At 34.4% G+C, this 14,723-nt stretch overlaps 1 protein-coding gene across 2 annotated transcripts in view; it reads right to left on the reverse strand.

Annotated features, from left to right (window-relative positions):
* Positions 1-9,045: 9,045 nt before the first annotated feature.
* Polr1B (RNA polymerase I subunit Rpl135) overlaps positions 9,046-14,723 on the reverse strand; it is a 332,313-nt gene continuing 326,635 nt past the window's right edge. For both annotated transcript variants that reach the window (XM_090381414.1, XM_090381406.1), the window contains one exon: positions 9,046-9,273. In XM_090381414.1, the coding sequence (XP_090237540.1) occupies positions 9,046-9,273 (228 nt within the window). The remainder of the gene's footprint in view (positions 9,274-14,723) is intronic.

Consider the following 14,723-nt stretch of genomic DNA (forward strand, 5'->3'; position numbering starts at 1 on the left):
CAAGGGGAGACAATATCTCCAAAGTTGTTTACTGCTGCCTTTGAGGAAGCTTTCAGAAGATTAGACTGGTCGCAGAAAGGAGTCAGTGTGAATGGAGAGTACCTAAACCATTTACGATTTGCAGATGACATTGTGGTCACAAGCCATGATCCCAAAGAATTAGAGGAAAATCTTATTCAGTTATGCAGAGTTCAGGCCCAGCCTTAGGCATAGGCCAGCTAGGCAGCTGCCTAAGGCCTCCAGTCACAAATGCAAGTTCTTGGGTTAAATAATGATGAGGAGTCAGTGTGAATGGAGAGTACCTAAACCATTTACGATTTGCAGATGACATTGTGGTCACAAGCCATGATCCCAAAGAATTAGAGGAAAATCTTATTCAGTTATGCAGAGTTCAGGCCCAGCCTTAGGCATAGGCCAGCTAGGCAGCTGCCTAAGGCCTCCAGTCACAGAGGCAAATGCAAGTTCTTGGGTTAAATAATGATGACCGAGTAATAACAGTGTTCTGATGAATGGAATTACTGTTAACTCTGCCACACTTTCTTTTTATAAAAATTCTCACATTCCCTTATTTGTTTTACTGCCTCCTTTCCAAATTCACAAAAATGGTGACCGTAGGTATAGAGAGAGAGAGAGGATCTCGGGTTGCTTTAAGGGCTCTTTACAACCTTTCCCTTTTCACGGCATGAAGGGTAAGAGGATAGGTCCGTTTAATAGTTTTCCAGAATATTTTCCAAACCCTTCTTGAAAAAGGAGGTTGTTTCAGATGATCAGTCTCATTTTACTGTTCTTTGTGGTAACATCGACAGTTCTATTTCTTTTATTTTGTATACATCAGTCTTTGGCTAACTGGTTTAAGAAGACGTAAAGAAATTCAAATTCTTCTGAAATAACTGAATTTCGAGCTTTTACCTCAACATTTTGCATTTATTGTAAGTGATTTTCTCCAGACAAAGGTAACAGTTTTAAGAGTTCTTCGTCATCGATAAATTTCTCTTCCCGGCAACTTTTCTAAAAAGACCGCTTTCTACGCCACCCTATTAGCAGTATTTGGTAAGTGAATCTAATTTTTATGTTACAAAATTTTGTTTAATTTTCGTACTTTGGTAATCAGGGCTGCATTTATACTTTTGGAGGCCTTAAGCGCAACATCAGTATGAGGACCCAAAAGGTCAGTTCAAAACAGTACGATGTAAAACAGTTGGTTCAGACATTTATTTCAGTTAAAAAAATTATAGGTATTTTTGAATTTATTGAAAGTAAAAGTCGACATTTATATAAAAATTCGTAGTATATTAATTCATTAAATATCTATGAATAAGTATCTTAACCGAAACTGTAATTAGCAGTGGCGTAACTACCCTTTCATGGGTCCGGGTACATTGCATCCCCTGCACTGGTTACGCCACTGGTAACTAGACTGTTTTTCATAAAGATGTTATCGAGCGCTTTAAAGCGAGGCCCCCAGCTTGCGCATTACGGTTAATGTGGCTCTGTTGGTAATTTGAGATGATACAATCATCTAGGAATGACGAGCTATTCGTATGGTTAAAATAAAATTAATGATTCGGTCTTCTTTTTGAGACACAATTTTTTAAATAAATCTAATTACATTTCAATCGCAAATCCGCATTCATCAGTGGCGAGATACTCCTCGAAAGATCAATATGTAGTTTAAGGGAAGGTCCAAATATCAATTTAATTTCATTATTAATAATAAAATCCTTCAGAGGAAAGGAACACCTACCTAGGTGTCAATGAACAGTTTAAAGAAACTAAACTTATAAAATTCCTCGTAATGTTATTTTAAATAAAAATAACTTTTAATTAATAATGAAATTTCTCCTAAGTTTATTATTACCCAGAAATCACTCATTTCTTTAAAAAAAAATTGTAATAGAATTTTTTGGATGTGAATATTTACCATTTATATTCTTATAAAATCAATAACTATGGAAAAGGGTTAGGAATTCAACATATTCGTATAATATCCTGTTTTAAAACAATTTTACTAGATTTTGAAATGAATTAAGTTTATTAGCAAGGAAAAGTAAAGAAATATTTCAATAATATTTAATAAAAAATGGGGATAAAATAATTATAAACAAGACTTCTTGCAAGTAAACATTGGTATTTAATGAAATGTTTTTATTATATAAATTTTAACAAGAGTATATTTTAATTTTATTAGATTAAACATGCTTTCTTTGCAGGATTCCTTTAACACACCCTTAAATGTCTTACATCGGAGGAAGAAAGTTTGAATCAGGAACGAAAGAGAAAAATGTTGCAGGAAGCATTGATTTCAAGACAAAAAGGCACTATTTTGAAGTATTTGCCCGCAACAACAGAAGATATTGGATCCGAAAAAAACACCATTGAAGCTTTACGATTTGAAGAACACTTGAAAACAACTCCACTTACAAAACCACCAGTAATGACATTAGTTCCATCTACATCCTTAACAGAAACTCAGTTTGAAAAATCAGAATCATGTGCACTTGACTGGAGTGATATTGGTATGTGACCAGTACCTCTGAATAATAGTTGGTTGGGTTTTATTGGTGCATTAGCAACTAAGGCTATAATGTGCCTGAATAATAGTCAACTAGTCTTTGTGATTGATAAAGGTCCAAATAGGGTTATTAGGGTGATTTTCCTCTGGATGAGAATAATAGGCACTTTTCTGTGTCATACTACGCTCGGAAACTTTTAAATGGTGAATTAATCGACCGTCGTTGGCTGGTTTATTCTAAAAATCTTGACTTGTTTTTTGCTTCTGTTACAAGTTGTTTTCGGATTCAAAAAACAAATGTACTAAAAAATGGCAACTGAGGTTTAACATTTATGAATGTGGGGTATGAAAAATATCTCTTCATATCCCATAACGTGAACTTGTCTGAAGAGTGTAAAAAAACTGCTAGAACAGCCATTTGGGAGTTGGCATAACAAGCAGTGACAAAAGTGGCCTTCACACAGACAATCTTTACCATGTGCAAGAGTGTGATAGGAACAGTGAGGGGCTGCTTGCATGCAAGCCCACAGTTTAGAATGCAGCCACACTCACAGTTTTCTGCCATTTAAGTGCGCGGTAACCAAAATTACAGAAAACTCTTGTGTGCGAGTGGAGACTCCACTTGCACACAAAAGCCTTTCTGCAGCTTTGTTACAATCTTTTGTACCAGGTCAAGCGATCAATTTTTAAGTGGACCAAACATTGCTGTTTTCGAGTTAGCAGCTAGATAACAGCAACCCTTTGTTGGTCATCATTATTGAACCACTGGGGGGACCAAGGGAACTTTTGCCCCGACAGTTTATGTGTCAAAAAAGTCTTTGGTGCGATATTGTATTAAAGAAATTAAATCAAACTTGTTGGTCTAGTCAGTTTGCATCTATAATTGCTATAAAATTGAGATTTCCCAATTTGCTAATGGCATTAAATAAAATTCTCAAAAAGCGATGAAAAGTCGGAAGCAGTCTGATTTAAAATAATATTGAAAATTTTGATTTTGTGTTAACCACCGCACTGATAGAAAAAAATTTTGTCTGGTATTAATTCAACATCAGTGATTATGGATATTTGTCCTAGAAACAATTAAGAAATGAGGTCAAAAAGATCATCAAAGAAGCATCATCTATTGCACAGAATGTGGTATACCTTGTCAATTTTCAAATTAACGGAAGCGATTTGTTAAGAAATATTTTGATGAACTGGCAGAGGACTACCGATTTGAAAATACAGAACTGCTCTTTAAAGTGTAATTCACTTAGTGACTACTCAACTACGCAAAAGGTTTCAAAGACTAAACACATTTTCTGACTTGTTTGCATTCCTTACTCCAACTCAATACAAATGAATGAAAATTCCATTATATAAAAAAATGCAGAAGTGTGCAAAAGAAATTTAAATGCAGTTACTACTTCGTGTAAAGTCACTAAAAAGTGAATTTGCAAAACTAGGCCTAGTAAAATACTACTACTTTGAGTGCGCTCCTTAATGATATTATTTTTGACAATTTCAGTTGCTGTATCAACTGTGGAACACTTTCTCGAAATTAAAATAAATTAAGAATTATTTGGGACAACAACATTATCAGTGCTAGGACTACTTAGCATAAAAGCTGAAAGAATGGACGTTTTTAAATTACATAAGTCAATATAATACTTCATTTAATTTTCGATTTTATATTGTATTGATAAAGATTTTAAATACATGTTTACCATAGTATTGTTAATTTTTTATTTTTACCAAAACATATTTTTAGCGGGGAGTACCCACTTTTTCTAGTATGCCAATGGCAACCAACTTTCTCAATATATTCACACTCGCCTTCAATGTTCATTGTCAAATCAACTCTTTTAGCACACAGTCAAGATCATCATTTTTTACTGTGTGCAATGTTTTCCTATTTTTCATGGTCATCACTGTCAGTGTAAAACTTCAACTTGTCCTTTTGTTTCTTTAAGTCACACATGGTGGTAGTTTCCAGATCAGATGCCACACAGACACAACATGATCAAGTTTCTGCACTATTAATAATGAGAAATGCTTCCTTTACTTCTTCTCACTGTTACCCATAGGGGTATCTCCAGCTTTTTTTTTTACATTTTCACAGTGAAATTAAACTCAAAATTACAAAAGTAAGAGAGCTGCAGCGCTAAGACCATGCACAGCAAAAAAACAATTTCAGATATTGTTATCATGGATATTAGTGTTATTCAAGAATCTAAAAATTATCTTTATCATTGTCTAATGTCAAAAAAGGTAAAAGGTTTTTAATTGATAAAAATATTTTTACATCAAAATTTTAGAAGAGAAATCAAAAAACCAGTGCAGGCAATCCCCATATAATACTGTACTTCTACAATACGATTGATAAATTGAAACAATCCTCGCGCAACACTATTTTTGAGTTTTTGTGCGGGGAAATGCTGCTATTATGTTGGACGTAGTTGTTCAACATTTCCATTCTCTTTTGTGAATCCCTACTGTTGACTCCGCTAGTCATCATGCAAAAAAATTATTGAACTTAACACGGGGATTTCCAGTGCTTGTTTGAGAACATAAAAAAATTGTGTTTTTTTATTTCATTTTTGATTCATTTTTCATTTTTTTATACAAATTTTTGATCATCTTAAAAAGGGAAAAATGTTGCAAAGAGTTTAAATTTCAACGAAGAAACAATCCGGACCATACAGAAAAATGAACAGCTGTTGCTACAGGATATTTCATTTCCGCAAATGTGACAGCTCATCCCCGAGCACCAATATTTGAGAAAACAGAAAAAGCACTCAGTATTTGGATTGACAATATCAGTAAAAACGGATCCCATTAGATGGCAATGTAATTAAACAAAAGGCACTAAAAATTTATAACTATTTAAAAGAAAATGGAGAATCTTCTGTTAATCCAGTTTGTTGCCAGTAAAGGCTGGTTTGAGTGATTTAAAAACTGCTTCTCATAACACAAGAATTCAAGGGGAAAGTGTATCGGCTGATAATGAAGCATGCAGAGGAATTTCAAAAAATTATTAAAGAGCACGGATGCACACCATATCAAGTTTTCAATGCCCAACAAAACGTTTATTAAAAAAAAAGAGAAAATTGCATTACATTTTATGGCATCAAAAGATCATGTAATGTTACTTATGTGCAGTAACACATCAAGAGATTATATGATAAAACCTATGCTAGTTTATAAGTTTATAGATCTTCTTCTAATCCTCGTGCAATGAAAGGTGTAAATAAAAACACTTTACCTGTATATTGGAAAGCAAATAAAAAAGCTTGGGTAACTGCCGATTTATTTAAAGAATGGTTTCTAAATTGTTTTTTTTTTCCAGCTTCTACAACTATTTAAAGTAGAAAAATTTAGATTTCCAAGTTTTATTACTATTGGATATTGCCAGTCCATCCAAACATTAACGTAATGTTCCCACCACCTAATACAACTTCTTTAATTCAGCCATTAGATCAAAGCATTATAGCTGCCTTTAAAACTCATCACAATGGATTTTGGAAAAAATTGATTCCAAATCTATTGAAGTGATGGAGGCAAGGAAACATTTTTCAATTGTGGACTATATCGTAATCATATCTTAATCGATCAAAGAGGTAAAACTGTGAACATTAAATGAATGGCCAGAGTCGGTTCATTTAGAAAATGACTACTGAAGACATTCAAGAATTACTGGCGAAGAGGCTTTGGTAGAAATAGCATTGGAGGTAAACTAAATCAATTCAGAGGATGATAATTCCGAAGTTTACACTAAAAAGCAAACGGGAAGGCTAAATCAAGCAATTAGAATCTTATTTTTTGAATGCAGATCCTTCGACTGAAAGATGGACAAAGATCTATCAAGCAAAAGCAAACAATCCCAGATTACAGATTTTTAAAGAAAGGTGAAGATATTCTGCAACAGAGAAAATGTTCTCGTTTGATTGTGCTTAGCAGCGATGAAGAATGTACCACAGTTTGTTCAGTTATTACATATTACAATTTTTAATAAAAATTAAGTTTCCAATAGTTATAAAAGAAAATGGTATATTTTTGTTAGCTTTTGGAATGTAATCCCCTCCCTTTTTGTACTGGTTAGTCCAGTATAACACAGTTTTGCACTACACAAGATTTTACAGGAACCTAATTACCATGTTATAAGTTACCTGTATTTAATAAATATGAGGGCTGTTCAATAAAGAATGATCATAATTTTTTTTTTCACAACATACCTTTATGGATCATCCATATTTTGATGATCCTTTTCAAAGCAATCCCCATTTGATGCACTTACTTCAACGTTTCTGCCATTTTTTTTTTAACATGCATTTGATAATTGCCTGCGGTGTCTTCATGACTGGAAATGTTTTCCTTACAGCTACTTCTTTTTGGAAATAAAAATTGCAAGGTCAGGGTCGAGGAACACATTTGATATTAATGCTGGCAAAGTACTGAATGACAATATGAGCAATGTGAGGTAGCATCCACATCCACCCACCTGCGGTCATTTGCAAAGAATGTGATCCTGCAAAGTGCATCTCTTAACAGTTGTATGATGTGGCACAGCATGCTGGTAACACATTCCCTGAATGTCAAAAAAAAAAGAGATGGCCATAATCTTTCTTGTAGAAGCCACAACTTTTGCTGCTTACTCTCGGAGTTGAGATGATGAAGCCATGTCTCTTCGGTAACTATTTCTTGCAGCTCCTCACAAAAGAATACCATGTGTGCTTTTTATCTATACAATCAACTAGGTATGTCAAATAAATTAAAATCATGAGGTTTGCACATAATTGTAATTAAGTTGAAATCAAACTTATATATAAGTTTGATTTCAACCTTTGGATCAAGGAATAATACATGCAATGAAATTACCATGCCAGAATTGTTAAAATCTATTGGATAAGCTGTTTTTGGTCAGAAGTTAAAACTGACACCATTAAAAAGTTGCAGGATTTCAATTTTACTCAACTTCCTAGATTACAACTGTATTGAATTCTGCCAAGAATTGCTCAGTATAGGAAGTTTTAAACTTAGAAAATGATCTACTGGCATCTGAAATAAACAGCATAACCATCATTGGAACAAATCTGGAGGGGAATCTTGCATTAGCATAAACAGTGTTCAATAATCAGTGGCAATATGAAGAAATGTTGAGTTTCCAGAAAATAAAAAAGGCACTTTACAGTGAAATGCATCAAATAATTATTAAAAATTACTGCTCTCAAAGGCTGTAGAAAAATATTTTGTTGCAATCCTCAAGAGCAATTTTTTAAAAAAATCATTGTTAAATGATATAAAATTTTTTAGCCAGACTAAAATCACAAATTCTTTTGAAAAATAAGGTTATTTTATTTTATGGAGATTTGTTTGTTTTTTAATTCAATAAAATATGAGTTGAAGTTAACATTTGGCATGCATTCTCTACTAATCACCACATTACTGTACTTGGTGATGATTACCCTCTGTATCCTGTCTTTCAACCAACATCTAATCCACCCTGCTCTAATTTATACATTACCTCTCGTGAGGAATTGTGTCAAAAGTCTTACTAAAATTCAGATGTATGTTTTCTTTCTTTCATCCAAAGTACCCCTGTACTGCATCTTTAATCAAAGAATCCCTAATCTTACCAACCGCAGAAGTGAAACTCAGTTTATAATTGGCCATCACTTCTCTGGCTCCTCTCCTATGACTCAGGGACCTTACATCTCTTAGTCTCAGTAAATTTTCAGACAGGCACCTCTCTAATATCATTATCTTACAATAGTTCACTGTTCCTTTACTAATATAATTGGCACTAATTGCAGTTTCAATAGTAAACATGGTTACAAAATACCAGTAATTAAAAAGCACTGGGGTCTGTCTTGCTTATTTTAAGGGTTAGGCTATTTGTTATAATCGAACTAAGTTTATTATAATCAACTGCATTTTTCTCAAGGAGAACATTGTTCTTTGTCCTTAGTTTAGTCTAAAAATGTCATGAATCTGGTGCCTTTTAATTGAAACTCCATATATAAATAAGTACTAGATGTATGATAAACTGTTTGCAGCTACCTTTCAGTGATATCATCAAACCATGCAATGTGTATATAGAAGAGAGTAACATAGGTTTTGTGAAATGTGATTTCTGGGATGCTTAGTAATTTTTTAAGTCTCTAGATGGAAGTAACTAACAAAGATAACCCATTTAAAGTCAGGAAAATTACTTCCACTTTATAGAAAAGACTCCTAATAGTATTTGTTTGTTCAGTTTTCACTAACCCATTCTACTTAGATGCACTTCCACACTCAACTAGTTTAGTACTCTATGATACACCTTCATACAAATAATTTTTGAGAATCAGATAAGTAGTAATCCCACCATCTGGTCTTCCACGATCAATAATTCTTTTTTTAATATTCTCACAAACATCAGAAGTATCAAAAAATAGGAGACCTAAATGTTATATTGACTCAATTTACAACTGATATAATTTAATCATTACCTTATATTACATATTCTGTACAAGAAAAACAATTATTCCTTCATGTCTAGGAGTTGTAAACATTTATTTAATGTCCAGTTCCACCCTGATGTTAATTGCTGCCAATTCACTAACTAAATACCTAAACACATAGGGCACAGCTATTGCTTTCACACTTTTGCTAGTATTGCAAACAGAACAGGTCCAGTTCCTTATCATTTCCTTGCTAAGTTGTAACATGGAGTTCTTACTTGATGGCATATTCTCAAAGACAGGAGACAACAAACTTTTGCACTCAATACACACATAGGCCTAAAGAAAAATATAAAATACACACCTTAAAATCATCACATATACTAAAAAAAAAAAGTGAGCATTATTGCATTTGAGAAAATGTTTTGCCTTCCATTGTTTTTTTTTTTTTTATGACTTTCAATCAAACCTATCACAAATTGATTAATATCCATGAGACTCAAACTAGCAAATTACATGTTTTCCTTAACCAATGTGTGTTTAGACAAAAAAAAAAGTTATGACTGTTCTGCAAAGATGTTATAACCTTTGCAGACCAATCATAATTGCCAATTTGAATTTTGCAGCCTCAACTTCTCGGGATGGAGGATAATTGAGAACAGCCAGTCATTCTAAATTAAAATGCAATTCCCTAATATGAAAAATACAGCCATTCCTTTTTAAGTGGAAATTAACTCACATGTCTACTGAACATCGATTTCCTTCTACTAATACACAGAATTTTTTTCAGTGTGCCTATATATTATTGCTGAGATTAACTAAACTCTCTGATGATGTAGAAGTTTCATTTCATGAAGCAGGTATATAAAATAACTGTCTCACCTTTTTAGATTCAATATGCTGTTTATTTGTTTGAGCTCTGAAATAGTCATCACTGTGTACAGACATTTCAATTAGGTGGCCTGGAGAAATCAAAATATACTAACATATTCATGTAACAAAGATTAAAAATTTATAAAATAAAATCTCATCACAATGAACTACTCGGGGGTCCACAAATCATTTCACTGTAGTAAAATTTTGTTCTAATGAATATTGCTGAAAATTATTTCACAAAAATTCTACTGCATCTTAATATACAGAAGTAAAACAATAACCAAAATGATGCCAATTTAACTACTTTGGTATATGGCTACGTTAAAAAGATGCTTTTGCACTAACTCACATGTTAGTCATTCTACCTCGTAGCATGAGGCTTTGCCCTTAAATACGTAATATACAGAAGTAGTAATTTACACTTTATTTTACTCAAATAGTGAATTTAAAATCAATAACAAATAAACAAAATGTACGTACTAAAACTATTTTATTAGATGTCTTTCACTTTCAAAACGAAATAAAATCATCTTTTGTTTAAAGGAAATATGATACAGCAGATACAACATTGAAAAGAAACAATGTAATTTTAACTTTAGTGTAATGGAAAATGCAAGTATACCAAAGGGATATACATATAAAAAAGAAGAAAAGAGTATATAATCACTTCCTTTGCCACATATTTTAAATTTATTTTCAAGCAAATTCTCTCATAGTCGTATTTACAATATGGGCTATATACAGTGCCATTTATAATTTTCCAAGACAGTATTTCTTTTGTTATAAGTCACTATATTACTCATAGGCAGAGTTTTGATGAAAAATACATACAAGAAAAAAGTACTTTGGTCAACCAAGGCTTACACAAAATACTAAGCGAAGTCATCCATGACCTACAAATATTTTTGTTATAGTGAAATTTTCATTAAAATGGTATTTTTCTGTATTCCTAATTAAACACTCGAATAATTTTTGTATTCACCTTGTCGGTATTACTACTTTTTTAGTTTTTACTTACCACAGAAACTTGTTAAACAAAACTTTTCATTTGCTGTTTGTTAGTTTGCACTCTGCGACACAGCTGACAGCTCTTGTATCATAAAATATTACCTCACTTTCCTTAATATATGCAGTACAGAAATAAAATTCCTGTGAAACAAGCTCACAACAGGTTTTATTTTTATTCAAATTAATCACCACGTGATTAAATGCACTCACTTATAACACCTTTCTAAAATGAGTCAGTGAAGGTGTCCAAAAAGAGATGATGATCAGTTCGGTGGCTATATTTTTCTTTATGCCCTCAACATCCTGAAATCTTTTTCCTTCAAGAAAGAATAAGAAGTCTACTGGTGCTATACTGGAAGAGTAGGGTGGATCTATATGATACACTGTTTCATTAGAAACGTTTTTGCAACAAGAATCAGCTGCCTCACCTGGAAAAGGCATTTCAACAGTCTTTGAAACATCTACATGCAGAATTGCCTCTCTACCCTTCAAGGATCATATCCTGTTTGTTAAAAAACACGATCAGCATTGTCTTGATCCTGGACTTTTGTAAACAAAACTTCTTTGGGCTTTGGTGTTGAGGTCCACTGCATGTTCTGAATCATACTGATCTCCAGTGACAAGAGACTTGAGGAAATCTTCACATGACATTCTTTATTGCTTCTGCTCATCTGTGAGACACAAATTTTGGATACACCTTCCCTTCCCTAAATCTTCATGTAGTATTTGTCATATCATCTCCAAGTCATCAGCCATTTCATTCTGAGGTTCAAACAATGATCTTTTGCAACTTTGTCCTCATTCTGAGAGGTTGGCAGATGCCCACTTCGTGAGTCATTGCAAACATCCTCATGTTTGTCTTTGAACCACTAATCTTGTATGACTTAGACTGTCATATGATTGACTTAGATATGACTAATCTTATATGACCACTATTCAAATATGACTTAGCATTTCGTCACCATAAAGAGTTTTTTTTTAACATTTCATACATTTCTGTTGCAGATAAGAGGTGCTATCCAAAAGTTCCCAAAATGTATTTATAAAATAAATTAGACTCACCCCGGGTCTTATTCGCCACGTGGAAGACTACTGTACAAATTGGAGCAGTATTTGCATTAAGGGCAAGTTGCTACAATGGATAAAAGGATGGTTGAGTGGAAGAAGACAGAGAGTGGTAATCAATGGATACTGCTCTTTGTGGTGTCCCCCAGGGTTTGGTATTGGGCCCATTGTTGTTTTGTATATTTATCAATGATATTGATGAAGGCAGGGGTGCATTCAGGGGTGGGAATATGCCCCCAACCAAAATTTTGAAATTAAAGAAAAAGAATGCAGGAGACTTTCTAAAAAAAAAAACAAACTAAAACCTGGTCGCCCCTTGCATAATGATACCTGAATACGCCACTGGATGAAGGTATAGGTCGACCATCACTAATCTGGCAGCGTTGGGACCTGTGGTTATTTTAGCGCACACATTTTACCCAACAGCTAACTACCTCCTTCTACCTTTAACACATTGACTGCCAAGCTAGTTTAAGAAAAAAATTCCCCAGGGGCCAAAAAATAAATATTTGTAATGTCAGTGTTGTCGTTTTTTCGCTTAAAATATATATATATATAAAAAAAAGTATTTTTTTTATGTCGCATATGTGTGGCCAACGTGTCCACACATGTTGGTTACTTTATTTCTTGAGAAGCCGTGTCGGCCACATACATGTGACGCTATTACGGCATACTTACAAAGGTCGTTTGTGATTAGTTTATTGCTAGACAAACATTTGGAACAAATGGATGGGTGAAATGGGAAAGTTTTTTTTTTTTTTTTGGCTGATGCTGTATAAGCTTGCTTTCTTGCATCATATGCCGCTACTAATGCTAATGCCACCGTCACCTTCGAAGTAGTCCCTCAAGAGCGTAAACACTGATCCCAGCGCTTTTCTGTGTTTTGAATGCGTCCTGAAAGTCCTTCTTCGTCATAGTGATCAGTATTACCTGCAATTCAGTTTGGATATGCTCTACATTGTCAAATCTTCGACCCTTCAGCTTGATTTTCATTATTGGGAAGAGGAAGGAGTCTAAGTTTGGCGAATAAAGTGGGTGGGGACAATTGTCATGCTGTTGGATGCCAAAACTGCACCAAAGCGAGACGTGTGGGCTGGTGCATTGTCATCATGACAATGCCCTGTTGCCACTTCTCTGGATGTTTCCTCCTGACGGCTTCCCTTAACTACCTCAGGACATTGCAGTAGAACTTTGCTTGGTATCTGGGTCATATCCATATACCCAACTCTTGTCACCACAGAAAGGAAGTTTTGATCACTCCTGGCCCATTCTTGACGATCACTGCTAACTTCCATGCAATGGTGCATGCTTTTGATCTTCGCTCAATAATCATGGCACCAACTTCTTCTCATTTTCAACTGTCTGAGAAAACCTGCTGACACGTGCCGTATGATAGTCCTACAATGCCACAAATGTTGTGGATGGTCTGCCCGTGGTCTTCATGGATTGCAGTCCGAACTTTTGAGACATTTTCAAGGGTGGTGCTCAATGATGGATGCCCAGAGTGATTGTCTTCTTCAACCAGTAGGAGGTCTGTATCTGGCCTAAAATATTGTCACCAAAAGCTTGTTTCAACTTCTTATGGGTTTCTGCTTCTGCATCATTAAGAAACAAAACTTGATGCAAGCACGTTGCTCTCTCACATCAGCCATCGCAAACTATGCGAAACACACATCCAAAAAATTGTGCCTAAATATCCAGTGACTCTATCAAGCCCGACGCTATGTGGCACACTGATTCACAAAGGATGCATGCAGTGTTATCTAGCACCACAAGTCCATACTAGACAGTTCCCGTGCAATATTCAAATTTTCGGTAGCACCTCATATTCCCAGTTTAAAGCAAAATATGATATTTGTTCATTGCAAAATTGTGACATTAATTTTGCAATGGAACAGTGTTACTGCTCCATATGAAACTGTTTGTTACTTTCAACCTGTCAGCCTACTGGAAAAACTCTGTATCGTTACCTATCAGAGGAAATTTGAGCTACAACATACCACTTTTGTTTATTTTCAAACTCATTGAGTACAACAGCACAATCTGAGAACCTTATTACCACACCTCATAATTACTATTTATATTACACCATGCAACTTCACAAACCTATATCAAATGGAGAAATAAATGTAAACAAAATACGAGACAAGCAGTACGTGTCTATGGACAAAAGTTATTTTTTACAACTAGGCACCATAATAACAAAAAGTTCACAGCTCGACATATCAGTTTTTGCTCTAACATTTAGATAGTGAATGTGTTAAACAACTCACACAGAAGTGAACTCTAGGAAAGTACCAACCATTGAAGTATCAAATTAGAGGAAAACAAGAGCATAAATGCAAATCAGATTTTTTTCTCCCTTGGGAAAGAGGGGAATGTTTAAGGATAAAGCCTAGACTAATTAAACACCCAACTCAGCTTTTCTGTTGAAACACTTTTCCTAAATTAATAACTGAGTTGGCTCTGCATTAGCAACACCCCCTTGTAAAGGAATGGACTAGTCTGTGACGTAACAGAGTTGGGAATGGCTGATAAACGATTTTACGTTGCAGACGTGGCGATGTGATCAGTTTCTGAGTATCGAGATAATTTTGACTTCAAAATGGAATGATTGTGGAGCAAAACATGCAGGTGCCAACACGATTAAATGCTCTCATTCTCTAGTGTCACAAGTATAACATGACTGACTCAAAAGCAGTCGAACAACCAGTCAAACGTCACACATAGCACAGCCGCGTATGGTTTGCACCGATGTGTCTGTCTCATAACACAGACTAACCACCCAGTACAATGTAGGAATAGCAAGACCATTATCCACATGGGCCATGCACCAAATA

This window comes from Mastigoproctus giganteus, chromosome 1, assembly GCF_048544385.1.
Source record: "Mastigoproctus giganteus isolate SK-2022 chromosome 1, ASM4854438v1, whole genome shotgun sequence".
Lineage (NCBI taxonomy): Eukaryota > Metazoa > Arthropoda > Arachnida > Uropygi > Thelyphonidae > Mastigoproctus > Mastigoproctus giganteus.